This window comes from Pavona decussata, unplaced genomic scaffold (assembly GCF_977016875.1).
Source record: "Pavona decussata unplaced genomic scaffold, jaPavDecu1.1 SCAFFOLD_143, whole genome shotgun sequence".
Lineage (NCBI taxonomy): Eukaryota > Metazoa > Cnidaria > Anthozoa > Scleractinia > Agariciidae > Pavona > Pavona decussata.
In genome coordinates, this window is record NW_028145556.1 from 3150660 (window position 1) to 3177792 (window position 27133).

The window sequence follows — 27133 nt, forward strand, 5'->3', positions numbered from 1 at the left end:
TTTGTTGAAAGAAGATTTATTATCTAAATTAAGTGATAATTAAATTATGAGTATCTTAGAAAGGAATGGAAAAACGTTTTTTCTTGTGTCTTTGGACAATTAGGAAGAGTTTTCATAACATACCGGGTCTGCTCCGAGAGGAACTGGGGTACAAAGAGCCCTCGAGGTGTTTCTACACTCCCGCGCGGGTTTTCCATGACTGCGTGGGAGTATCACTCGCGTGATACGTTCTGTGAATGTGGTAGTTTTGTTGAATGTAAGGAATCGAATGAAAACACGTATCCAAAAGCGTATGTACAATTTAAAAAGACTTAAATACCCTAAATAACACTACTCTGAAGTCGTCCCGCACAAACACTCAGGAAGTCAAAGCATTTCTGCGTCTTCTTTTTACTATTAACGTCAGTTGCTCTTTCTTTTCTTTCTTCTAGTAACATCGTAGAAAGAGTGTCCAAGAGACTGGGAACAGTGCCGAATTATCTCTCCGCCATGAGAAAATATTTCCGCTCATGCCGCGAGGATTTTCGGAACGCAGAGCGAAACATCCGAGAAAATGGTGGAGATTTACGTAGATTTCTTGGCTTTTAATTCATCTATGCAGCCCAGCAGTTTGATGGCAGGTCCTAGTTTGAGGCCCATGTAAGACATAATCATTTCTCGTGTTAAAAGAAGCAAAGCCTTGCCGTCTATTTCCTGCAAAGAGAGAAAGGAGTTGTCTTAGTGCCATTACTTATCGCCTCTGAAGACGGAACGCTGTCGCACGTGAACGCGCGTGAAAATAGCCCACCTCGCGAGAACGTGACTCGAGCGTGGAGAGATGTTCGCGCTTCTCGTATCATCGCGTCTTTTGCATCTTACTAGAGTAGATGTACAGCTGAGCGAAAACAGGGACGTTCTATTTTGAATTCTATCGCGTTGCTTTCTCCTCGAACAATCGTCAAAACACTGTTATGGTTAGTTTTCCGGGGAAAAAGAGGCCCAGAGGGTACTCCCCAGTAAATATGCCTCTGGATGAGGTCGCATTCTCACGACTGGGTTGACTAGAAAGGGGTCACAACCAAATTCATTAAAGGAAGGCCTATAATTGTAGGTGAATGGACACACCGTTACTAAGTTTGGATCGCGTCAGTTCTATTTGTGAAATAGCCACTGAGATGGGACGTAGATGTTTTTCAGATCCGATATGCTGAATAGTTTTGCCATGGTTTTCTCCATGCATTCGCTCAAGGAAAGTATTGTCTATCCTCACTCTGCTAAGCGCGACAGCGACGTGATATTTCATTTTTTTTTTGTTCATTGCTGTCTGGTTAAGTTTCCTACGCAGTATATATTAGCCTGCTTACATTTTAGAATGTTTATTTGGGGAAAGTAAACCTCACGATTTCCTCTTTCAGGAAGTGTTTTTATTGATTAGTTGATTTCCTGAATGAAATATTATGTTATGTTATGTTACGTTATGTTTGTGTGCTTATTTTTAGCTGATTAGATCTTTCACAGATCCTGTGTATGCTAGCAGCATTTTCGTTGGCGGTCTTTTGCCACTTATTCACTAAAATGGGGGCTCTAACTGACATCAGAATATACTATAATGGGGTAGGAACTCTGAGGGACGGTTGCAGGAAAAGCAGACTCACAATAAGACTACCCCTCCCTCCCCCCCCCCCCCTCCCCACACACAAACACACTTATTCAATGATGTATAAATGACGCGTTTTGCTTTGCGCGCAAATTCATCATTGACGTTTATTTTTTTGGTCGGGGGGAGGAGGGGGGTAATTTCTTTTTTCGTTACCTCTAAGGTTGCAATTTCCCCTTCTTCGCACCAAGTTCTTCCCTCCCCCGAAGACGGGGGGGGGGGGGGGGTTAAGGCTACAACTTTAAAGACAGCATTGCCAAAAGAGAACACACATTCAAGGTGGCAACAAGATGGTATATTGACTCACGTGTTTTTTGAACATCTCCGCGTGTTCTGCAAGTTCGGATTTTTCTATAAACTTTACCACTTCGTCTACAGACCAAGTTTTCGGCGGCGACGTCGACTCAACTGTTGGAGAACTAACATCTGTGAAAATAATAAATAGGCACACACATTACACCGTTTGCTCTTCATTTTCACGCGCATGTTAACAATCCCAGGACATTTATGAAGTACAAGACATTATCTGATAATCTTCTGTGGAATGTCATTTTGCGCAAAGGTGAATAATAATAATAATAATAATAATAATAATAATAATAATGATAATAATAATAATAATAATAATAATTATAATAATAACAACAACAACAACAACAATAACGATAAATAATTCTACAGCGTCTTTTGTGTTAATTACAGATAAAAAAACCTACAACTTAAAAATTTACTGTTAGAACACCAAAAAGCTTAAAAAGAAACCGAGTAAACTAATTACAGGTAAGATACCCTAAAAAATTAAAAATTTCTGGGAAAAAAGTAGAGTTAAAAGAGCTTGTTTAAAAACTTCGGCCTTCAGGTTACGTTTAAAAATATCAGTAAAATCTGTATTTCTTGATATCTTCCGGTAAACAGTTCCAAAAAAAAAATATTGAGAAGAAAAAAAAAGCACGCCGACCATATGATTTCAGATCAAAATGCGGTATGGAAAGTAAGTTCTTTTGAGATGATATCAGGTCGCGTGCAGGGCTGATATCGTTTAATTAAATTCTTAATTAAATCTCACTAATGATCCGTCACTTCATTAGCGAGATAAGCATTCACTGCGATTGCGATATTCAATAGCGCCATTAGAGAGGTTTTGGATAGCCTAAAGCGCTAAAAAAACAAAAACAAAACAATGTTGTGTATTGCATCGTTTGTTTGCGATGGGAGAACTTCATTTGAAATAATTCCATTGGAAAAACTTAGCTGACGTCATTGTTCAATATTTTGCCTCATCATTTTACCTCGTTAGGCAAAGACTACGTACTAACTGCGAGGATCTTTCTTCTATTTCATCTTTCATCCGCAGTTCAAATATATGATTCATATATTCATAATCATTTAGCATTTAATCAAGCAACATGCCAGGAACAAATGGACACTTAACTAAAAGACCAAGTCACGCTTGATAATCAAAGTGAATATTAGTGCTACATGTTGAATATTATCGGAGAAATTAGCTTTAAAACACAGAGAAATTTATAAAGAATGTATGGCTCGGTGGACCATACATTCTTTCTAAACCTTGATACTTTGAAAGTTAATTTCTTAAAAAACTATTTAACATATCATGCTCAAATTTTCAGAGAGTACAAAGTTTGCCGAGTTTTTTTTAATTTTTAGACTGCATTTATTTGCAGTTACTTTTGTTCTTTATGCTAATGTTGGTTAACTTATAAACAAAGATCCGCCGCGGATTATTTGCATCATGTAAATGACCCTAATATGAGGCAACTTTTTAACCTGTAATTGTTTCCGCGAAAAAAAAAACAAAAAAACAAAAACGAAAACAATTCATTTAAGTACATGCATGAACATGAAATATATGTTTTTCACCGTCCGAGGGCTGCAAGCATGACAGAGGACACAGCTTTTCCCAACAATACCGACCGAGGCTAGTGGATTACAGTTTTTGTCCGCAAGAAAACAAGGACCAGGTCTGGCAATAAATCCGCCCGAGTTCGAGGTTCGAACCCATCATTGCATGATTTACAGAATTCCGCCCGTTCAGCATTTAGGACAAAAAAAAAATTAAAATGTAATTCACCGGTCTAGATCGGTTCGTACTGGGCAAAAAATGTACCCCCTGTCTCGAATACGCCACTCGGCCTGCGGTCTCAGGCCGTATTCAAGACCTCGGGATTACTTTTTCCCAATACGGGACCCCCCGGCTGGTTAATAACACATTTATTTTCTGGTAGTGAAGTGTGAAAGGTGCATTTGGTTCATCGAACAAGACAGGAACGTATCCTTACCATCATCATCGTCGATAGTAATCCGCGCATGCTTGGCTCCATCTTGCCTTTGCTTATACGCGCCTCTTTTGACTGAGCCCGCGGTACTCTTCTTTGCAACTACAAGCGGGCCCACAGGCGATGCTTCTGGCAAAACGGTGTTACGTCTTGACGCTGAAGACAACATCAAATTACAATGAGTTGTAACGATAACCCATGCAGGTACAACGTGAATTTTTATTTTTGGCGATTGGAATAAAACCTCGTGGAAGAAACGAAGAATGTCTTCCTGTACATCCCTTGTCCTCCTCTCCCTTACTTGGTATTTCTAAATCCCCAGACAAGAGGGTTTTGGCTCCCTTAAGAACATTGAGAACTTTGGTGAATATGCTCACTCAAACAATGGCCGTCCACAGGACGCCTAGACGTCCTTCTGGTCGTGAAATTCGGGTATACCTGTGGTATCACTGATTGCAATAAAGGCCGGGATTTCGCCATGAGCATAACTAAATAACATGCCGAATGGCAGCCATGAACAGCTGCATAGCCCTGACTGAGTTTGATAGCGGACACCGTGCTTCATTTTAAGATTAGCCTTCTGAATTTTCATGAACCTCTTACTTCAAACTTAACCACCATCCCTTTCCTCCCTTAAAAAGCAAACAAACCAATAAATTGACCGTCCCCAGCCATCATTCCTAATCTCTTACCGCTTCTGCCGCACTTGGAACAAGGCCCAGTGATTCGCTCTCCAGAGAACAGGTTCACACAGCACTGCAGATTCTCCGCGAACTTATCCAACACGCACCAAAATCTCGCCACGCGGTCTATGGTCGATAAAAAGCAGGTCAAAGTCTCCTTGCCGTTCTTGCACGTGATCTTTGTTTTGCCATTCCCAGGCTTTAAAAATCCAAAGACGGTCACGGGCTCCACGCCTGCATTTACAATTGACTGGAAACAGTCTCTCGCTACGTTTAATACAGTGCCTCGAAAGCAGCTTGGAAGCCCTGCTACCTTAGCCGGACTTAGATAAGGGCCAGGAAAGCACGAATGGTTTATAAACACTTGAACAGTGAAATTTGCTCCTAAATCGTCAGCATCTGCTTCAGCTGACGGCGCTTCGTAAGCTGTGCGAGTTGTTGACGGTGTTGTTACGGTGGGGGTGGGGACAGGAGTTGTTGCTGCTGGTACAGGTGTAGTAAGAGAGGAAACTGGAGCCTTCTTTTTGTCTTGTTTCTCGGGTTTATCCGGTTTGACTGGTTTATCTGGTTTGGTGGGTTTCTCCGGTTTGGCTGACTTATCTGTTTTTTCTTTTCCCTTGGTACTGCAAAAGAAAACATTTCAAAAAAGAAATTTCTAGCACCACGTGATGCAACAAAACCGATCACAGCGCAATTTAATGAAATTTCAAAAATATGCAAAGTCACTTACTTTAAATTCTTCAAGGCTTTTTTCGTTTTTCCTTGAAAGTAAACAGGACATAAACATAATTTTACTTTTACTTTCTACAAAGCAAAGTCAAATGTCTTTTCAATCAGATAAATCCATACATACTTGAGAATTAAAAATACTGTGAATATTTTGATGTGTTTCGCAATTACAACTTTGTTGGTGAAATCCTAAAGTGTGACCAATCATGGAAAACTTTCCAGGGAGGTATGTGTTTATTTAATTTTATCCTATTTTATGTTTACCCTTTGCAAGTTAAGTTTTTCAAGGATAATTGTAACTGCAGTGGCGGAACGCACGAAAACCCGCCAGGTATCTCGCGCGTTAAATAATACAGCCGCCGGAATACGGCAGAGGAAAAAAATGCAGCAGAATATACAGTAAATGAAAAGCGCGGGAAAACATCGAACTATCGTCAAGCACAGCAAACGGCATTCAGGCAATAAAAAGCGCGGGAAAAAAACGGTGGTGGAATCCATGGAAAGCACAGGAAAACGTGCAGCCGTCAAAACTGACGGGAAACATGCAGACAGTAAGGGGTTGTTTACATGGAGGGAGGAAGATCCTAGCACTAGGAAGATCCTAGCGGGCGGATCATCCTAGCGCCATATGTTTTCTCTATTTAGTTTACATGCAAAAAGTTGTACTTGGCCCCAGCGCTAGGATCTTCTTAGAGATAGGAAGTTCCTAGCTGATAGATAGAAAGATCCTAGCACCATGTAAACTACCTAAGTTCGGAAGATCCTAGTACCAGGGATAAAAAAGAACAAATATGGCGGCAGCCGAGCGTTCAGCTGCTAAAGGCCGACAATTTTTCTTCTTTTCCTTCTCCACTTGGTTACTTATTTTGACCGAAATTCCTGCATGTAAACCAAACGAAAAGTTGATCCACCTTCTAGGATCTTCCTCCCTCCATGTAAACAGCCCCTAATAGTTCGGTAAAGAAAGTATGCCGGGGAAAAAAGTGCGTTCGTTTAGCGCGGGAAAATACGCTGAGAACAGAAAGTGGTTGAAAACTTTCAACCAGTGAAAAAATGCAGAAAAAATACCTTGTTAGAAAGAGTAGCTGAGTGGGGAACATACGGTCGCCGATGAAGAACGCAGGAAAATAAGCAACGAGTGAAAAGCGAGGGAAAACAGGTTGGCAAGCGCTGCGAAAAAGAATGCTTATTTACCTGGCGGCTGTAGAGGATGTCCACTATAGTAACACCACCCGACAGGGAATATATCTCTAGAATCATATCTACACCAGTAATCTGAGCCCAGGTAGCCATCAAAATCAACGCGGATTTTGTCGCCATCGATCCCGGCTACGGTCGCTACACAGATCAGCAGTGGGTTCTTAGGATCCAGTGCTTCTAGCTTCATACCGACCTTGAACAAGTTTTCCTTCGGAGGTGTTGGCTCCTGTCGAAAAAGTAAGATCATGTTTTTTTCTTTTTTTTTTTTTTCTATTTTTAGTGAATGAAAATATTTTGAAATACTCTTTAGGTGACTGCATCTGAGAGCTAGAGAAAGAAATTGAAGGCATTCCGACACAAGTGTGACAAAACATTTCAGCGTTGTTGATCACCTTCACCGAGTCGGAAAATACTGAAAACCTTTGGCATACTGTGAAATTATGAACACAAAGTATTTACTCGTTAAAGTAAGTGGGCATCATTTACCCTTTTAAAGAGTCGAACAGGAGCCAGTTCAGCGTTTGCAAGCGTCCGTGCAAGAAAGGAGGAATATTTCCCAGGGTCAAGTTTAAAACCTGCAAAGAAAAACGTAAGATCTCAAACAACGCAAAGTATTTTAATTTAATCTACTACAAATTAAAGTCCTTTCTCCCATGGTTATGTTTCCATTCTGTTTGAAGATGATGTTACACGAGACAACTTTTAACACAACATAGCGTACGGGCCGGACCTCTTAATGAAATTCTTTTGCGGTAACGCGTTGCGTGGTTTTAAAGACAGATCAAAAAATTGCAAAGTGTTGCCGGAACACAACTGCTTCGTTAAAAAGTTGTCCACGCGCTGTTTTATGGCAACAATGTTGCGTTAAATAACGTCCCGTGTAAATATCACCTTAAGGCAAGGAATTAAAATTAAAATTCTGTACTTGTTAGTTGGAATTCAATAACTGTAGATTTCAGTTATGTGAACATTATCACGTTGACTGTTTCTAATCAGTGGTAGAGACACGGATAAGAATCCCGTCCAATGTACGTATATTTCCTGCTTTTATACTCGGGCACACGTAAGTTACATCATAGCTCTAAGAGCGCTGAGTCACTACGACTACTGTATGTCATGCACATGGGTTCGTATCCCGTTTATAGCGATATAATAACTTTTCTGTACTAAAATTGCAATTTCTTTGGTAAGGTAACAACCCCCAGAGATGTAAACAAAAGCAAGTCTCTTTCATGACTTGTTGAACATGATTCTTTTACAGCTTACCCACAGGAGGTTGCAGTCGTCCACCATTCCCCTCACACCACCCCACAGGATGGATTTCTTTGGAGTCCACCAAGTGCCACACATCATTAGCACTATCTGTGCCATCAAACCTGCACCTTATCCTTGGTCCGAGTATACCAACCACTGTCGCCACACACATAGTGTCCACAATCCTTGGATCAGCCACCTCGAGTTTCATGTTCGCTTGGAAGCCATTGTAGGGAGGTGTTGAAGACTAAAGCAACAACAAGTGTAACAGCGGTTTTCAATTGAGTGTCGAAAGTCATTTTGCGTTTGGTTTGGTTTTGCATTACTGCGTTCTGTGATTGGTCAACAAAACTCGCGCCACTTTCTCAACCAATGGGAATCCAAACCAAAACCAATCGTGTTTTGGCCGCACGCGTTTTCCCGCGCTTGGCGCCAGTTACATGTATTTGCTTTGAATTCTGATTGGCTCGTTGTGTTGTTTACATCTGTTGCTATTGGCCAGAGTAATAACTTTGGTTTTGATTTTACGACACTCAATTGGAAACCGCTCTATGTTAAATAAGACTTCCTTTCTCTCTGTCATGCATGGCAGTAGAACCTCCCCTCCCCCCTCCACTTCAGTCCCAGGGGTTGTACTGTGGGGACACCCCAGGGATGCCATTTAACTTTGGAGAAGTTTGAGGGAAAGTAGCTTGTCATAAACAAAAGCAAGTCTCACATTTTTTATGTTTTTAGTCATACTTAAACTTTAAGTAGCTGGTTATCTTCACTATAACGGCCGGCAGTCACACCATAGTTATTCGATTGACCGCCATCCTTCGAATAAGCGCCCACCCTGAAAGCCCAAAAACTTAATAAGCGCCCACACCCACCCCCACCCCCCTCGCAACAAAAAACATTTCTGTACTAGCCCAGCGTGAAGTAAGAGGAGCGTCGGTTGTGTTCCAAACTTGGTTTCAGATAAACTAGTCCATGAACTTTTATTCCGAGATTACGAGACGGAATCGAAAGCTCGTATCTCAATATAAATTTTTATCCTGAAAACGAAACTTTTTTTGTTTGAAACTTTTATATTGTTATGGATTGTTCAAGTTAGCTAAGGCTTGTTTTGCCATGTTGAAACAAAATGAACTTGTTATTCCTGGTTTTGTTATTCTTCAAAAGATGTCCTAGCTTGCTGTAAATGTTGGGAAAATATTAAGAGCCAACCCTTGATTAAGCGTCCACCTCATATAAGCGCCCACCCTTTACCTTATGGGCCCAAAATAAAATAAGCGCCCAGGGCGGTTAATCGAATAAATGCAGGAACTAGCTGCCAGCTTCCTGAGAGAGCCTACACAACAGAATACCAAAGGACAGAGAAAGGGATATGTCCATGGCAGCTCACATGTATTAACAAATTTCCACATTTTCATGCCATCTTGTTTAAATAGGTGAACTTTTACTATCAGCACAACACCAAGCTACTTGGCTAGACCTTTATACTGACCTGTTTGAAGTAACTCCATGGAGCTGCCACTGAATCAGTCTTAGCCAGGTACTCATCCCAGGAAAAGATACCCCTTGGGCCTGTTTAATGAAACAAAAGCATCTCTCACAGTCAGTAAATTATAAACAAGCATGTATTAATTTCGAATTATCCCAAAATTAACTCCCAAATAGCCTGCAAGAGAACATGCCATTTCTGGCTCTTGTTTCAAGAAAGGTGTCTGATGTCCATGGCTAGCTCCCCACAGAAAACAACACCTTATAATAATTTCTTTGAAATTTTGGCTTGAGGTTTGATTTTTAGCACACTACACAATAATAATTACTGCTGAAACCAATGACAGTGCAAAGCCTAAAGATTTGGCAATTTTTGTGGTAAGTGGGTTAAACGTAAAACAAAACTCTTATAATGGTAGATTTTTTCATGGTTCATATATGTAAATTGATTCTTGTATTTGGAACCAGCTACCACCAGTTGTAAAGAACTCACCAAATGTGTCATCTTTTCACAGACATTTAAATAAATTGTCGATTTTATCAGTTGCCAATGCAGCAATTGCCTTTGATTTGTGAAGGTATGTATAACTGTAAATAAGAAGATATGTATAGTCTTCAATTCTTCCTATATGCGATTTTGTTCTTCGTTGTTTGCTAGTTCTTAGTTTTTTCCTTTCATAGGTCTTAGTTTTAGTAGACTGTTTACAGTCCCTCTATTTTTCCGTGGGATTCTCGAGACCGGTACGCTTCGATGAAACCGCCGCCATCTTGATTTGTAAAAGCGAGCGCGCTCTGGGGAGAGTGTCTAAACTACCGAGCGGAGTGGGAGTGGGTGTTAGTATAGTGAGGGAGGGGAAGCGGTAGTTTAGACACTCTCCCCAGATCGCGCTCGCCTTAACAAGCGTTCGAGAATCCCACGGAAAAATAGGGGGACTGTGAACAGTCTATAGTTTTAGCTTGTCAAACACTTATATCATAAGCCTCTGGCTCGGGAGACTGGGAAACCACTCCAAGTGTATCTAACATTAAAAAAATTATCTCACCTCGTCTCATCTTATCTAAAGTGGGTTCAGGAATGTGTACTGTAGATATATTCTAGGCACAAACAGTTTTTTCTAGCTATAATTGAAGGTCTGAAACCAACCACCTTATGTTTTAGCCTGATCTTTCGTTTTCCTCAAAAGTGCCTGAATTTTTGCATGATGCCTATAATTTAGATGGAGAACATCCCACTGTGTTTTTTCCCCCTGGTTTATGCTTTAAGTCAGCGAAATTTGACATACAATGACTTAGCTCTCATCCCTTCAATTATAAGATATCAAAAATACAGACATATTTCTCCTTGTTACCTTGAACTGCTGGAATTTTAGGAGGTGTAGGAGAATCATTCTTGGCTAAAAGAAAAAGATTGATAAAAACACACATTTAGGACTGACAGTAATAGCCTGAGTTGAAAAGAAGGCTTTTTAATCAAACTTTAAGGGGTCCACCTACATTTGCCTGCTGTAGATCCCCTTGAAGCTGACCGAGTTAATGGAGCAGATGAGGCAGGCTTGACCGGAACTGAACAAAGACAGATTTACTGTGTTATTCAGAATGCCATATGAAATTATACTGTAGGGAGCTATCAACAGTACTTTCCTGTGGTGCTGTTTATTATGCTGTTCAAGGTAGTTCTAACATTTGAGTCTGTGGATAAAATCCTAAAGTGTGACCATTCAAATGAAAGCTACTGAGCAGTACTTTCCTGTGGTGCTGTTTATTATGCTGTACAAGGTGGTTCTAACATTTGAGTCTGTGGATGAAATCCTAAAGTGTGACCATTCAAATGAAAGCTACTGAGCATTACTTTCCTGTGGTGCTGCTTATCATGCTGTACAAGGTGGTTCTAACTTTTGAACAAACCCTGAAATGTGACCATTCAAATGAAAGCTACTGAGCTGTAATTTCAGTAACTGATAATAGTGATAGGACTACACATGCTCACCAAACTTGTTTGTTCCTGGTATCCCCTGTGATCGCAGTAAATCCTGAGTGCTGTTGATGTGCTTCTCGCTCTCCTTAATGTTTTTTATAGCTTGCTCAAAACACAATGCTGAGCAGAGACTCTTGCAAGAGACGACCTTTTCACCATCGCTGGAGGTGAAGTCTTTGAGTACACTTGATTTCTTACACCAAGAGCACAGCTGAACCTTCTGACATGGATTCTTTCCAGGTGGCGATGTGTAAGTTACATGGACACCTGTTTCAGATTCGCCTGTACAAGAAAGCAAAATACAAAAAATCTTAATCAGTGGATAGAATGAAAATTTTTGATGGACTTTTCCTTTGCAAAATGGTCATTTTTTCCCATTTTATGGGATCAACGTTTTCCAATTTAAGGACGGTGCCTACTAATACCGAAATATTTTTGTGCGGCTTATGACTATGCGGGAAAAACAGATCTTAGCAAGGCCTATTGGAATCTAAAAAGAAAATTGGGGGTAACCACGCATTTTTCAGAGATAATTAAGCAGTAATATATCTAAAAAACGCCAAAATATAAAGCAATGTATGGGATTTTTTCCTAAATTGAAGCTTAATTATCTCTGAAAAATGCATGGTTACCCCCGATTTTCTTTTGAGATACCAAAAGCATTTGATAAGTTCTGCTTTCTCTGTATAGTTTTAAACCGCGCAAAAATATTTCTTTATTAGCAGGCACCACCCATAGGAAACCCGAGTATCTCGCGATGCGCAGAACGTATGCGCAGTAACAATAGTAGGCACCGTCCTTAAATATAGATTCTTATCAAATATGAGTGTATTATGATTCCTTGGAAATCTAGAGTCTGCCAATGACATTTTTGGAGCTTGCTAGCTATATCTAAAGTGAATGTATGAGGTTTGGTATTGCACTTTAAAACCCAGGTTTTGGCATCTCAGTACAATGGAGTCTTAGATTAAACATCTGACACCCCTTCAAATGCATAGTTTCTGAGACATTAGAGACCTATGCAGAAGATATGCCGAGAGTTTTGAAGTTCGACACCAAGTGGCCGACGAAGCACCTACACCAGGATATTTTTTTTTGCGACTGCCTGTAGACCTAATTCCTACACCAGAGAGAAAACCTGGACATTTTTGACCAAAATGGTTTGTTTGAATGGTGGAAGTTTTCAAAAGCCAAAGTAATATTTTGCCAGGTATTACCTCTGTCTTGAGTGATTTTACACCAAAGACTATGATTGCACGCCAGTATGCCAAAAGATCTTTGGAATAACCTTCATAGAATGCAGCCTGATTACCAGTCACCCAAGGTAATAGTTTGGCAGTGCACAAGGTAGAAATAAAATTCATGCATAATTTTATTGAACAACTTACTACTGGCTTGTGCTTTCCCCGTCCAGTCTGATGAACTATGAACTTCACTTCTTGTTTCATCCTAAAAGAAAATGCCACACAAAAAAATGACCTCCAGTCTCAAGAACAGTGAAAAACAACAAAATACAATATAACAAACTGACATGTCATGATTATTGATAAATATATCTCTTGGTAAATAAGGGCAAGGGAAACTTATACCATCTGATAAACACTGGCAAATAGCAGTTTTATGACAATAAATTAGCAAGCATGGCAAGTCTATTTGTGATTAATATGCCAACCAGGAAGGAAGTTGAAACACTTCAATGTTACTTCATGCCGAAGAGACTGGAGGTTTGTCACTAGCAGCAGAATGGGAGCCAATAACTGAATGGCTGGCAGCATAAAAGGGTCTTTATATTGAATTTTATGTTTGACAAAATGACAGTAAATACTGACTACACTGCACGACCAAACTGCAGCATAAACCTTATACAGTTTTCTTGGCCTTTAACTTACTGCTAGACAGTGTCTGGTGACTAATTAGCCAGTAGTTTAAGCTGTACTATACAGCAGTTTAGCTTTATACAAGTCATGTACTTATTGCATTCGACATACAACACACTCCTAATTAATACAGATTGGAGTTAAGACTGCATGGGACAATCAACAAATGAATGGATCTTGGGACGCCTATCTGGCCTCCCTGCAGATTTTGCAGAGGCAGATGACATCATCACCAACTTGGAAAATGAGAGAGATCCTGGTATCCAGATCATCAAACACATTCCCTTATCTTTGATTGTTACTAGTCCAGTTTTGAATGGCACCCTACTACTTTTGGGCAATGCAATTAAAACAATGTTATAATTATTATATGCTAATAGAAACAAAGCCGAAGTGTTGTGAATTAAGCCACAACAAAACTATTGATTATTATTTTGGAAGCTTTCATGAATGAAGATGCACAAAAAACGGGGGAAAAAAAGCTCCAGAGCAAAAGTTTGTTCAGATATTAGCCCACGTTTACTTCTGAAAGCTACTCAATACCGGCAAATGGGGCTTGTGAACCATTCTGCTTGATGTGGAGTCATTTTTAAGAGCGTTAACGTACCCAAAATTTGTATTACTGCAGTCTTGCGAGTGTCATTGACTGCTTGAAGGATGGCTACTACAATGATATAGCATCAAGTAAATGCCTGAACAGAATAAATGGGTAATGGATCTACATAGTACCCTTGAAGGGTAATTGACAAATGTACAATACACTTGTACACATATGTATACACCTGTACATAATATATACAATGCACTTCTAACATATGTTCTTGACAAAGAGTAGACTGTATAGGACAATAATATTATTGCAAGGGACTGTCCAGTCACTTCTATCAAAATCGTTCTTAAGAGTTAATTGATTGTTAGGTAACATGTTTTATTTCTTCTATTTTTACACGAACGCACCTTGCGTGGGTACTTACATCCTGTCCATGCCCCATTTGTTCAGTAACTAGTTTTTGTTATAAGTAAATAACTTTGTAGTTTTTTGTAGTGTAGCCCAACTTATGCACTAGTCAATTGAAACCCCCACCCCCCAGACCCGGGACAGGTAGGGGGATTTGACAAAGGCCCTGATCAAATCATACCAAAACCTCCAGCCCCTGGGGAAAATCTTGAGATCAAATTCCCCTCCCCCTGGGTACAAATTGGCAAGGGGTTAAAAAAAAAAGCCCAAACCAAACAAAACAAGACAAAAGAAACCATTCACACTGGATCAATCTGGAGCAAAATATTATTTAATAAGGCAATAGCTTTCTTAACAAAACTTGTTGCAGATTATTAAATTTTGCAAGAAGGTGAATTTCACATTACAACAGAGCATTTCTCAACAGTAGTAGCTTTGAAAATGTTAAACAGCACAGTCAGCGTAAAGCCGCTTTCGACTTGGTGCATCCACAAGTCCCATGCATTCGAAACGGAACCACTCTATAGGGCAGCCAGGATTAGCACGTGTTTAAGCCTTTTTTATAATTTAGCTCTCACGGGTATATCTTTGACTGACCGCCCTCTCATTGTAACATATGAGGGGAGGGTCTTTGTAGATTTCTTTGAGCCATATCCATGGTTGTTGCTCTATTAAATGCCAGGCTTTCATGAGGATATGTTTTAAGTTTAAGTTCTCGGGACAACCTCTTTCCTGTAGGCGTGATTTAGGATTTTGAATTTACTCTTCACATATGTTTTTAGAAGAGTTTGTTCTGAGAAGTCTCGGTGCTTCGCCTTTGATGAAGCCTTTTTTTACCCCTGGTGGGTGCCGGGAAGAGAAGTGCGTATATTAAAATGTTTCAGTAGGTTTGAAGTGCGTACGCACATCAAGAACTGAATTGCTTCTGAATCTTTCACCTTTATAAATGTTTGTAGCCAGAAATGGCGACTGCCATTTTTGTACCCATGGCTGCACCATGGGTTTGTAGGCAGAGTTTTCCATAGAGCTGGAATGAATTTTCTTCTTTCTTTTGAATTGTCTTTAAACCAAATTTTGCGAAGCATTTCGCCAATAATCAGCCAATATGGATGGCGCGAAAATGACAATGTGCAGTCGATTCACTTCGCGAAGAACTTCAGTACCTGAGTCAAGCACAGTCAAATCTCCCTGATTCCCCGAGGTGGGGACACTGTAAAGAAGCAAAACACATCTTATCTACCACCCCCAGGGGACAGATCTCTGATCAAAAGTGCTTATATGCCCCTATTATCCCCCTATCTGTCCCGGGTCCGGGGGGGGGGGGGGGGAAGGGTTTCAATTGACTAGTGCATTAGTATTTAAAAAAAATCAGCATATTTATTATTGAAGTAAGGAAAAAGGTGAAAGGTGAATTACTTCTGGAAATTTATGTTTATTCTTCCATGACTATAAGCCACATGACAACACCGCAATAAAAAACACAAACCACAAATTATAAATTCATGTAAGTTACAGCTTAACGGCTTAACATTGTTTTGCTATGGGAAGTCCCTAATCATCATATCAATCCCTTACTTCCACAGAGTTGTTTAGACCTTCTTTTTCTATTTAAAAGGTTTTCAAGATATTCGAGTCCCAACCACATTTGTCAAGTCACATGATCAGAACAGAAAAAGGTCTAAAACTTAGGTACATGGCATACATGCGTGAAAATTGAAAACAGTGCCAATAGTTAAAGATTTGCAAGAAGCAAAACATGGCGTTTTGATTTTTCAAAATTTGACTTTTCATAGACGTTTTGACATCATAAGCATGGCTTTTCATCCAGTTTCCTTCAGTGGCAGTTCTTTTATTTACAAACACAGTGAATGCTAACATCAGGTTATAAAGAAAGGCTGGAATATCTCCGACTCATAAAAAAGATTGGAACTCTACCCCTTTTGAAGAGTTTTAAGGATGTTTCTCAACCGCCCAGTTGGGGACTGGCACTAGTTACATTAAAATCCATCTGTGCACCCTCATACATTTCACTTGTCTAATAAATTCCACAAAACACTGCAAAAAAGAGCATCACAAAAAACCATCCCTAAGAAACCCCTAGCAACAACTCTTATTCTGTGGTAAGGTTAGTACACCCCCCCCCCCCCCCAAGGTTAATTTATCCTGCATCTGGTTGGGTTATATATTTCCAGAAATAATTTAAGCGTTCACTTGTCTCTTAGTTGCACAGTAACTACACATAGTAATCTTTCTTTACCAGCTCTACAGGCCTGGTTCTCACATACAATCAAAAGCTGAACAATCAAATTTAACTTCCTCTTTGGTACAGCTTAACAAAGACCCTTGACAACAAAATAAAAACTTATGTAAGGAACGAAGATAAGTAAATGTAGTTCCCTAAAACCCATCACTGAATAATAATTTAGTCAACTGCAACCAATATAATTAAATTATACATAACTATACAATCTTTAAAGAGGAGACTACACGTACTTGCCATTTTTCAAAGACTGGCCAGCCAGACTGTAAATCAAATACATCATTTTACAGCGGTTACCAATAACACGCAACCTATCGCCTTCAAAAGACTCCGATAGAGTGGCGTTTTGGTGGACGTCAATCAAAGAAAAGCCGTTGAAATTAATTTGAATTCTGCGAACATTTCAAGGCAACAGAACGAATAAATTGACAGTTTTATCCGCTGACGGATGGTAGACTTCATGAAAGCTGATTTCCAAGACAGACTGTCTAAAAAATGCGCATGGTTTAGACAAAGCGGTATTTTTTTATGAAAGATTTGAAATCGCCACACCTGACAATTAAATCAGCGATGCGTGCAAGTGAGCAAATTATCATGTGCAGTGAAAATCGAAATTTTTAAAACCTTTTATTTGCGCTTGATCTGGAAGGAGAATCAATTTAAATAAGTTTACCCTCTCTTAGTGAGGTAAAATTCTTAGTTTCTTGCAGGGTTACCTTGGAATCTTGTCAGAATTCAAAATAATTTCAACGGCTTTTCTTTGATTGACGTCCACCAAAACGCAACTTTATCCGACTCTTTTGAATGCCATAGGTCGCGTGTTATTGGTAACCGCTGTAAAGGGATGCTGCTGCAAAATCTTGAAAAATTATCACTCTGAAAATGGTACGTCCTATTTTGAAGAAATTCGAAGGACTAGAATAAAACTTATCCTTAAAACTGATACAGTCTGTAGTCTGTTTAAAAAGTGAGTGCTCTGGCCAGCCAGTCCTGACAAATGAAAAGCATTCAAAGATTCAAGTACGCCTTTCGGTAAATGGCAGATCTAAAATCCAGCCACGTCTATTTACACACCAATAACATTATTTTTTCTTAACCTTTACATCTCAGCCTCACCTATCCTTTACTTTAATACATATTTTTTTCCTCTCTCAACTTGGAAAACTAAATACATTGACTATTTTGGAAACAGCTCATTCTTTGACAATGGCCAAAAACGATGCTATTGTTTTTCAACGACTTGTTGAGTTTTTTTGCATCCAGGCAGCTGGGGTTACTGAAAAATACTTAAAACCAAAGTGGGTTGGTTCAATTAATAACAACTGCACTGCACTGGTTCATAAAATATTGTTTTTATCACTCAAAAATAATATTCATATCTTCGCCCCGCTATGTAATATTTTCTATGTTAGCAAATGCTATCTTGATTATGCGAACTTGTATCATTACAATTCACAACCCGATGTTCGATTGAACGAGAAATAAGTGCCTCATCCCTAATAAGCACCCTCAACTGAGCCACCAAAAGTAACTTAGTGCTGCGGGTGATAAATCATTTCAGCATCTTGCTTTGTGTTGATTTCCATCACAATAGAACAAACGTTTTGTGAATAATTCAAGAATTCTGATTCTTCTGAATCATGATGTAATTGGGAGCACTGATGTTCATTGCAAACTTAAAGCTGCAGTTTTAAGGACACTGCCTACTAATATCGAAGAATTTTTCCTCAGTTTATGACTATGTGGGACAAGCAGATCTTAGCGAGGGCTGATGGAATCCAAAAAGAAAATTGGGGGTAACCACGCGTTTTTTTTATTCTAAAAAGCAGTAAAATACAAAGCAATGTATGGCGTTTTTTTCCAAATTGAAGCTTTAATATCTGAAAAATGTATGGTTACCCCCGATTTTCTTTTTCGGTACCAAAAGCACTTGCTAAGTTCTAATTTCTCGGCATAATTTTAAACCGTGCAAAAATATCCCTGTATTTGGAGGCACAACCCACAGGAAACCTGTCAGTATCTCCAGACGCGCAGAACGTATGTGCAGTAACAATAGTAGGCACCGTCCTTAAAAAGTCAAGGTAAAAAATTAATTCACAAGAATGATCACTGATAAATTCTGAAAGCTATGAAAGTGACTACCAAGCTGATGATAATCCTGGAGCAGCTAAAATCAGCTCCAAGCTTGATAGAGGTCATTGCAAATATCTTTGACAAAAATGACTTCACAGAAACCTGCATACAATCTTGCTCCCAGAGTCATCGTTCTTTCTCCAGTGGACTGGAAAAGAGAGACCCTGAGAACAAGATTAACCTGCATTGTGCAGTTCCAGAAAAAATCCATACCCACCCCATGCAAGGTCATCAGAAATTCCTAGCGGGAGGGAGGTCGTAAAATACTGAATTTAAGAAGTAAAGTATGAAGGGGAGGGGGGGGGGGGTATAAAACAAAAAACCTACTGGGGGAGTATGGATTTTTTCTTGAACTGTACATTAATATACAAATGAGATTAGATTTAGACAGACATTAAGGGATAAAAATCAGGGAGGAAACACAACATTTTTGATGTCGCCATCATTTTTTCAGTTTTTTTTTTTATTTTGTCACTTGGAAATCATGTCATAATGACATTGAAACATTGTGTTTTCTCGCTAATTTTTATCATTAATATACAAGCTATGGAAGAAAACTTAGTTAGATTATCTTATCTGACTCTCCATAACTTACTACATTGTATTACTACAATCGTGGACAGAACCGTTAAGAAACATTTAGTCGATCTCCAAATTTGATCGCTACAATAATACATCAACAACGCAGCCCCCCCCCCCCCCCCTCAACTCATCCATGTTGCTTTGCCCTGAAAAAAAAAAAACACTGGGTCATTGTCTGTCCTTCAAAACAACATTGAGTTAGGGGGAGGGGGAAATGAAGGTTTGCTTCTCTCCAGGGGGTGTTTTCTGGCAGATATGTGCGGATATATGCGCAAAATTTGCAGTTTTCTTAACAAGTTTTGTCCATGATTGTAGCTGTGAAACAGTCTATTTAAGGAAAATTAGTACTAAAGACATGATTTTCCAGTCCTTTTTGGTCCCTCCAGCTGTTTATATACACCCAGTAATCCCTTTGTTCTTCCACAGTGTTATTCTTGTCAAAGCGACTCTTAACTTTCAGAAGCTTTCTGTTGCAAGAATCACATATTAACAGCTTGATGATATGACCTGGAACTACTGAAAAAACTGATGGAAATTTGGTTCTGCTCAATGCCCTTACATCTTGTTCAGCATTCTCCGCCATGTATTTTTCACACACAAAACACATTGAACAATCATTGTTTTTTGAACAATCATTGTTTTTAGCAGGTGGAGGTGGCGAAGCCAGTTTACCAGTGAAATCTTGTCCAGTCCATATCTTAATATGAGCAGCATAATCCCGGTCCTCCTCTGCAATGCCTGCATGCACAAATCTGTCTCGTTGTCTTGTCAATCTCTCGGAGCAGATGAAGCAAACCCTTTGGACACCGACGCTTTCAGGTAAATTACTGAACAATGTTGGAAATTTGCTTCTTCTGAGTTTCCCTTGTCGAGAGTTACTGAGCACTGGTTTTGAACACACATAACAATCAAACAAGACTTCTGCCGGCTTCTCGCACTCTGTGCTTTCAGCTGTTGCACAAGACTGTAAAGGTAGCTCAGTGGTAGCAGTGCTAATAACAAGATTGCTGGGTGGGCTAGAGCAGACAACGGCATCTTTGTCAGGGGCTTTACAAGCACTTTCAGTGAAAACAACTTGTGTAGATGCTATGTTCTGCTGATTGCCATCAGTGGATTCCAATCCAACAGAAACTGGAGAAACGTTTGATGCGCCCTGTTTGGATGGCTTTAAACTCTGATGGCATTTTTGACAAACAGCTGCCTGGTAGAGCCACGCAGGATGGCTTCCAAACAAATGGGGATGCTCAACACGAAAGACAACTTCCGGTTTCTGAACAAAGTACTCAGAACACATGATACAATTCCAGAACTTAAATGTCATGTTTGTCTTGTTGCCTCTGTTAATGACGGGGAGATTTGCCACCACGCAATATACGCCTTTGATGTTAGGAGGCTCAGCAAGGAAATGAGGAGCCTGGCAAGAGGAGAACAGAGGTTTCAGTTATTGGCTTTAGCTGTCGCTGATTTTGTAACAAGAGAGGAATGGGTAGTGATACTTATAAATAAACAGTTCTTTCAATTTTCATAAAAAATGCAATGTTTTGTACTGCATTTGTTGTAATTTTCTCTTATAAAATCAGAAACAGCTAAAACCAGCAACATTGCCAACTTTCAAATTGCCAAGAACTCACACATGTGAAATCAATGGCAGAGCAAAACAAACCATGTATGGCAAGATAATTGGGTGCAACGTAAGCTACACAGATTCATCAAATATGAAATCCTTAAATCTGCTTTGCATTTTTGTCACATTCACTTACAAATACATTAGGTTAAAGCTTGTTAAATGTACAGTTACACTGCAATGCCAAGGTTTGTTTTCTCTGTAATGTCGAAAGAGACAAAAATGCTCTTTGAAATGAAACCTCTGCTCTCTTGCATTTACTCCCTACCACTATAGAACACCTTAAAATAATGGACTGCAATATTTTCCAATGGAAGCATTTTTAAGAACACACCACAGAATTCAAAGCAGCTGAAGGTTACAGCAAATGACACAACACACTCCTTAAGACAGAAAAATAATTAGTGCTCTCTTGGAATCACAAAGTATTGCGGAAAATTGCCTTTTACAAATTAAATGCCCACACATGATCTTACATGTAGAATTTTCAGGCAACATTAAGATATGATTACATTACAAATAGCCTCTTTGCATTTTCATTAGAATAAACAAGTTAGGACCATTTGTCGTACTGTAATCAGTGGTGTTGCTGTTGCTTACCCATTAAGATTTACCATATATGGTTTGCTATGCAATACTTGACAAATAATTTATTAACGCATGGAAAATGATCAATTACAATTTATAAAATTAAACTTTACTTGTAGTAACAGGCAACATCAGTGGATGAAGCCACTCTGAAAGAAACTGCATTTCACAAACTGCAATTTTTAGCTGATGAGTTTGTAAAGCCATTATTAGTTTTGCACTTAGAGATAATGTTAATTCATTACGATGAAAACTGTTACATTGGAACACAAACCACCAGTTGCATCTAAATACAAAAAACAAACAATAGATCTGACCGGGTTAAAGGTACATGTAATGTCAAACAAGTGACTTGTTTCATTCAACTCATTTTTTGTGTCACAAAGTCACTGTTAAAACCAACATAGTTTATGTGAGTACTGAAAAGACAAGGGAACACTGAATTCATATTCCTGCAACACTAAACAGGACTGTTGCAGTTGCAGTGCAACACTCCCATTTTTTATTTAAATTAAAACATAATTTCCTAACATTTGCCAGACCAGCAGTGAATAAACAGTGAGTATTCAGAGCATTTCCCACACCAGCAAGCAATAAATACTAGCAGTAATAAGAGATTATGGAGATGCATTTAAAGATTTTTTTCTCTATGGTTGAGGGGGATAGGGTACACATGCCCCATGAATTTCCAGCAGAAATGAGCCCCCGAAAAAAGCATTAGAGGCAGCTATACAGCGGTCCTGACCCCTTAAATTTGAATTTTTTTTGCTTGAAAGGGAAACCAACATTGCACTCTTTGAACATGATGAGTAAAGAAACCAGCGTACCATCTGCACAGAGTCCAGTTTCATTAGAACCACCAATCAACTATTTTCCCAAAATCCACAAAATTTTGGCTACACAAAGTTATTTGTGTCACAGTTCATGGGCACATTTTCTTGTACCCCTTAAGCAATCTGCTACAGATGTTTACAGAAGCTAAACAAAGCAGGTCAATTGAGCAGGAAATCGACAGGGACGGGAAAATTTGGGACATTTGTTTTATGGGGTGGTGGGTCAGTTTGGACCCTTTTGGGGGATGAGTGGGTAGATAATAGGGGAGGGGTGGGGTGGGGGTGGCTCAAAAAGGTACCTATATCTGTATCTACGCTAGAGATTTCACTTAACTTTGAGTGGTAAAAAAAAAGATGGTTTATGTGATAGGCAATGGTTTCTTTGCACCACTGGCATCTACTTCTTTCCTTTTCTCAGCACTTTTTTGGATGTTGAAAAATATTTAAAACTTACCTTAAGTTCTGACTAGAAATGCAACAGTTTACATGTGGTAGATAAAAAAATTAACGGGGGAAAATATTTTGCAAATGAAAAATGGCTTCAAGTTTAAACCAAAAACTATTTTTCAATTTGAAACAAACATATAACTTTATTTTTCTTTTGTAAAATGTATTCAGTAATGCAATAGTATTAGTTGTGTTACAGACCAGGCCAAGCTGGAGTTTGCGCTATCAAATCCTGGTCAAGCAAACAAATAGTCTTTCTGTTAACACAGGTGTTTCTGGGAGGAGGGATAACCTAATTAACCCCATGATACTCCTTGAGAATGCTGATAATGCATTCTGTAAACGAGTGAGATTATAAATAAGAAAAGCACTTACCAATGCTGTTCCTGGTTTGCTAGATTCACTGAGGGGGTTGATAGATGACTCTGTTGATGTCTGCACTGCACTAGGAACTGGAATCACCTGCAGCAAAAAAAAAGAGAATCAGGTCTGGAGTGGTAAATGTGACAAGGCAACATCCTGGAGTTTTAAACATATTCAACATTGTGTACAAGGGGAAGTAGGGATGGCACAGTAGTACATGTCTGGGCTCAATTCCTGGACTTGGTACACTGTATCTCATCTGGGCTGAGGTGGCTGTTGGCTTCCACCCTTCCCGCGAGAGGTTTTCTCCAGGTTTGCCAGTTTTCCCATCTCTTCAAGAACCAACATTTTACAAATTCCAGTCTGATCTTATAGTCCCCAGTTAGTACTCTGGGCCCAGTTGTTCAAAGCCTGATTAAGCTAATCCTGGGTTTGCAAGAACTTTGGCTAAATTTTAATTACTAATTATTAATGAAGACTCTTCAAAAAGATTTTTGTTCCTCAGTTTTGCCTAAGGCTTTTCTTTACCATTAGCTTAAAATTAGCTTTTAAAAATATTTTTAATGAGCCAGATGAAAACCTTAGTTAATTTTAATTGGGGATTAGCGTTAATTGGCTTTCGAACAACCAGGCCCTGTACTGAATACTGATGACACTCAAATAAAGTGATTGTGTTCGACGTTAGGAGGACACATACTATTTGTGTCGTTTCTTTCTGGATGCTGTGCGATTTCAGGGTTTGGGTGCCATCTTGGACTGGCTGACCACTTGCCTCAATTTCATGCAAGATCTTTGAATCCCACTGGCTAAGTGAAGTCTGTCTGAAAGCACCCTACAAAGCCACTTTCCCTGAATATTTCTGGGCAATCAGTACAATGAAAAATGTAATTGCACTAGAGATTGAACGCACTTTACTAATCCACGATTATTACTAGTTTACTGCCTGATAATGGTTGTTCCTGTTCAACCATAGCAAAAACTTATTACAATGTTTGATGTTATGTAGCACTATTTTAGAGGTAGGACTACTCCAAATGCCTGGAACAATCTCCAAAATATTAAGCATCTAAACTACAATAAAATTAGAAAGATGAACTTACTGCATCACTCACAGCTGGCATGGGTATGACGGTTGGGTTGGTATCATTTTCTATACCTAAAGAAACAAAGAGACAATTTATCAACAAGGCTTGCAGAATCACTGAGCATTGGTATATTGTCTGATAACAACACACCCAGAGGAAACCGCAGATGCCTCAGTTCCCACCTCCATCACAAAACAGATACTGGGAAAGAAAATTAAATGACTTTTAATCTAATTCCATGACCTCAGAGGACTGGTGAAAACAATTCATGAGTGAAATGCCCCGCAACAGAGCTTCCAACAGGCCCCACAACGGGGTTTCCAAAATTTTTTTACTGCCCCACCTCCTGCAGGTTGCGATTATTAACCAAGTTAAGTTCAATTTGAAATGGTTTTTTATGAAGTTCAATGCTCGGCACCCCTGGTACCTTATGCTAGAAGCACTGACCAAGGCTAAATAAAGATGATTTATTATTATTTAATTATTTATTTATTAATTTAATTACTTCTTATTTAGCAAGTGGGTGAACTTCACTCATTCCATCGCTCACAAGCAAGGACAATGAGGGATAAACGTTTGGAGTAATTAACATGTACAATAGCATGTTTAAATGTCACATACCAGGAATTTGTACCACAACAGGGCTTTCATCAGCACTAATGCTAACAGCAACAGGAACTTCTTTCTCCATCTCCGTGGGTTTATCAGTCTTTTGCTGGGCGTTGTCATCTTCGTCTGGAAGCAGTCTGATCTGAAGTTCCTCTACAGCTTCACGAGTGATTTCTTCTTCATAACCAAACATTCCCAATAATTCATTCATGGTGCTTTTTGCATAATCCTAGAATGCACAAATTCCTTGAGAGTTAGCACCTGATTTTAAGTGTTAAAGAACTTAATTAAGGAGACTTATAACAGTTTTTCATTGATGTAGTGTTAGTGACATGTTGAAAAGTTACAAAACAATGTATTTGGATGACATGGGAAAACTATAAACAGCTTTGCTGCTCTGTTGTTTTGCTATAATATAAAATGCCTATGCACGACTTTTTTTATTTTCTCACCTGAATCAACATATCACACAAAGAAATTCTGAAAAAAAATATTTGCAATTTGGATAAAACTCAATTTTGTTAAATGACTTCTAAAAACCTCTCAATTGGCTTACCACTTGACTTGGTTCTTCTCAGAGCTGTGATGTAGATTAGGAAACATGAGACTTGTCTTAACTGTTCAATTGCTCACTTTCTGTGTCAGACAACGTCTGTTCAGCAAATGACATTACAGATATAACATGAAGACTGACAAAAAGATACCAAAACTCAGTATTTTCCTTTCACTTCAATTACAACACTCCAAATCTGGTCCCTGAATCTGCCGCATGACGTCTGTCAGCCTTCCTAGTCAGTAGCACATTAGTAGACCACAAACATTTAAGATTTAAAAGATTGTAAAAAATAGCGTTTTCTGCAAATGGTGAGTTGTAGATTCAGGTGAGAAATTTGATGCACAGGCACTTTAAGACTAGTTCTGAAGTAACAGCAGTTACCATAACAACAGGCCAGCTCCACAAATTTATCTAAAAAAAGAAATGAGATCTGTATATTGATTATTCCAATGGACTTGGAAGAAATGTGCTGTGTGAGCTAGGACCAACTAATTCCACACAATTTCTTGACTGGGTGTATTAATAATAAAGATGATGGTGATGTTGATGATGATGATGATGATGATGATGATGATGATGATGATGATGATGATGATGATGATGATGATGATGATTATGATGATGATAAACAGTCCAAGTCAACTTAGAGGCAAAATTCATTTGAAAGAATCTTTATTTGATTAGTTTTAAAACTGTAGGTCAAAGTTCACAATATAAACCACGGATCACTTTAATCAGGCTCCAAGTGATGAGCTGTATTTTCTATCCGTATTGGGATTTGGCTTATCTGGAAGTTCTGATTCAAATGTTTATCCACTATGATTACTTCTTCTTAGGTCTAGTTTTCTCTTTCCAGTGACTATTTGGTTACTAAGCTTTTCACAAATATGATTTTGTTACCTTGTAAAATCCCCCTCCCCACCCCTGGCGATCAACTGCCAACATCCAAGTCTACCATACCATACTTGGCAAAATGCCAGGAGAGAAAAGTGCAGAAGGAACACAACCACTAACAATTGCATGCTACACTCCAGAAATGACTGAAAGGTTATTACTGGTGGTTTGCATGGTAGTTATATCGTGTACTGAACACTTTTTGCAATCATTTTCCATTGTCCTTACCAACCAACGTGGCCAACACGAAAACCGAAACAAAACCGTGGAAATTCCGAGAAGCACATGATCATGCACCACACTCTGTGAGTCTAAAGTAACCACGAACATGAACATTCAAAAGTTTTCGTTCACTGGATTGCAAAAAGCCGAAACGGCTTCCCGTAAAGCGATATATGCCTTGATGCACATCAATCTCACAAAGCGATTACTCGAAAATGCTTTGATCTCAAAATTAATTTTATTCTGCTTACCTTCATTTCCTCGTTAAATGTTTCACCGTTCTGCTTCTGTGATGAGGATTCGCCTTCGCTTCCTTCGGACATCTTTATATACAGTTCACTATACAAACAAGCGAAATCCAATATGGCCGCCGTAGAACGACAATTATTGCCAAGAGAAGAATGCTATCACTGCAATACGATTTATGGACAAAATTTATCACAAAATTGACGCCAAATATTCCCGCGTCTATCTATTGGTACAGGTTATCAAAATACTCGACTACAACACGGCTCGCTTGCCATCCGTGCGCCATGCATCAAAACAAAATGGCGTCCCATTTGGCGGGAAACCTTTCCTGAAACTACGATTAGGAACTGCTCTCAACTTTCAAACAGAGTTTAAAGCAATGTCACTTAGTCGAGCTAAACCATAAATGTACAGAAATAAACTTTTTGGACTAAATTTTGACCATGAATGTGTGATAATAGTCCAAACACTACTGCCGACGAGTCGATACCAGAATCTCCTTACATTCTACACCCGGAACCAAAAATACCCTCCGGGGTACGGTAAGGGGCTATCAAGATTATTTTGAAGTTAGTTAGGGTTTGAAAATGTTTG

General features: G+C 39.1%; 1 protein-coding gene across 1 annotated transcript; it reads right to left on the reverse strand.

Moving 5' to 3' along the window:
• On the reverse strand, positions 1 to 27133 carry LOC146466617 (polycomb protein SCMH1-like). The gene is made up of 17 exons (XM_085127174.1): positions 26542 to 27133; positions 24631 to 24847; positions 24025 to 24080; positions 22937 to 23023; positions 12648 to 12708; positions 11272 to 11541; positions 10779 to 10847; positions 10634 to 10678; positions 9289 to 9368; positions 7812 to 8046; positions 7032 to 7120; positions 6540 to 6771; positions 5347 to 5377; positions 4626 to 5239; positions 3937 to 4089; positions 1944 to 2062; positions 1 to 693 (listed from the first exon to the last, which is right to left on the reverse strand). Exons 1-17 carry the CDS (start codon positions 26611 to 26613, stop codon positions 565 to 567), a joined length of 2559 nt encoding a protein of 852 aa, XP_084983300.1. The 5' UTR covers positions 26614 to 27133; the 3' UTR covers positions 1 to 564.

What these genes read in the sequence shown, in the direction of transcription:
- LOC146466617 (XM_085127174.1), bottom strand. Translation starts at nt 26,613, where the DNA reads ATGTCCGAAGGAAGCGAAGGCGAATCCTCATCACAGAAGCAGAACGGT. An exon ending in GCAAACCAGGAACAGCATTG is followed by an intron (nt 12,709 to 22,936) that starts GTAAGTGCTTTT and finishes ATTTTCTTTTAG; the next exon opens with GATGAAACAAGAAGTGAAGT. An exon ending in CGGAGATGTTCAAAAAACAC is followed by an intron (nt 694 to 1,943) that starts GTGAGTCAATAT and finishes CTCTCTTTGCAG; the next exon opens with GAAATAGACGGCAAGGCTTT.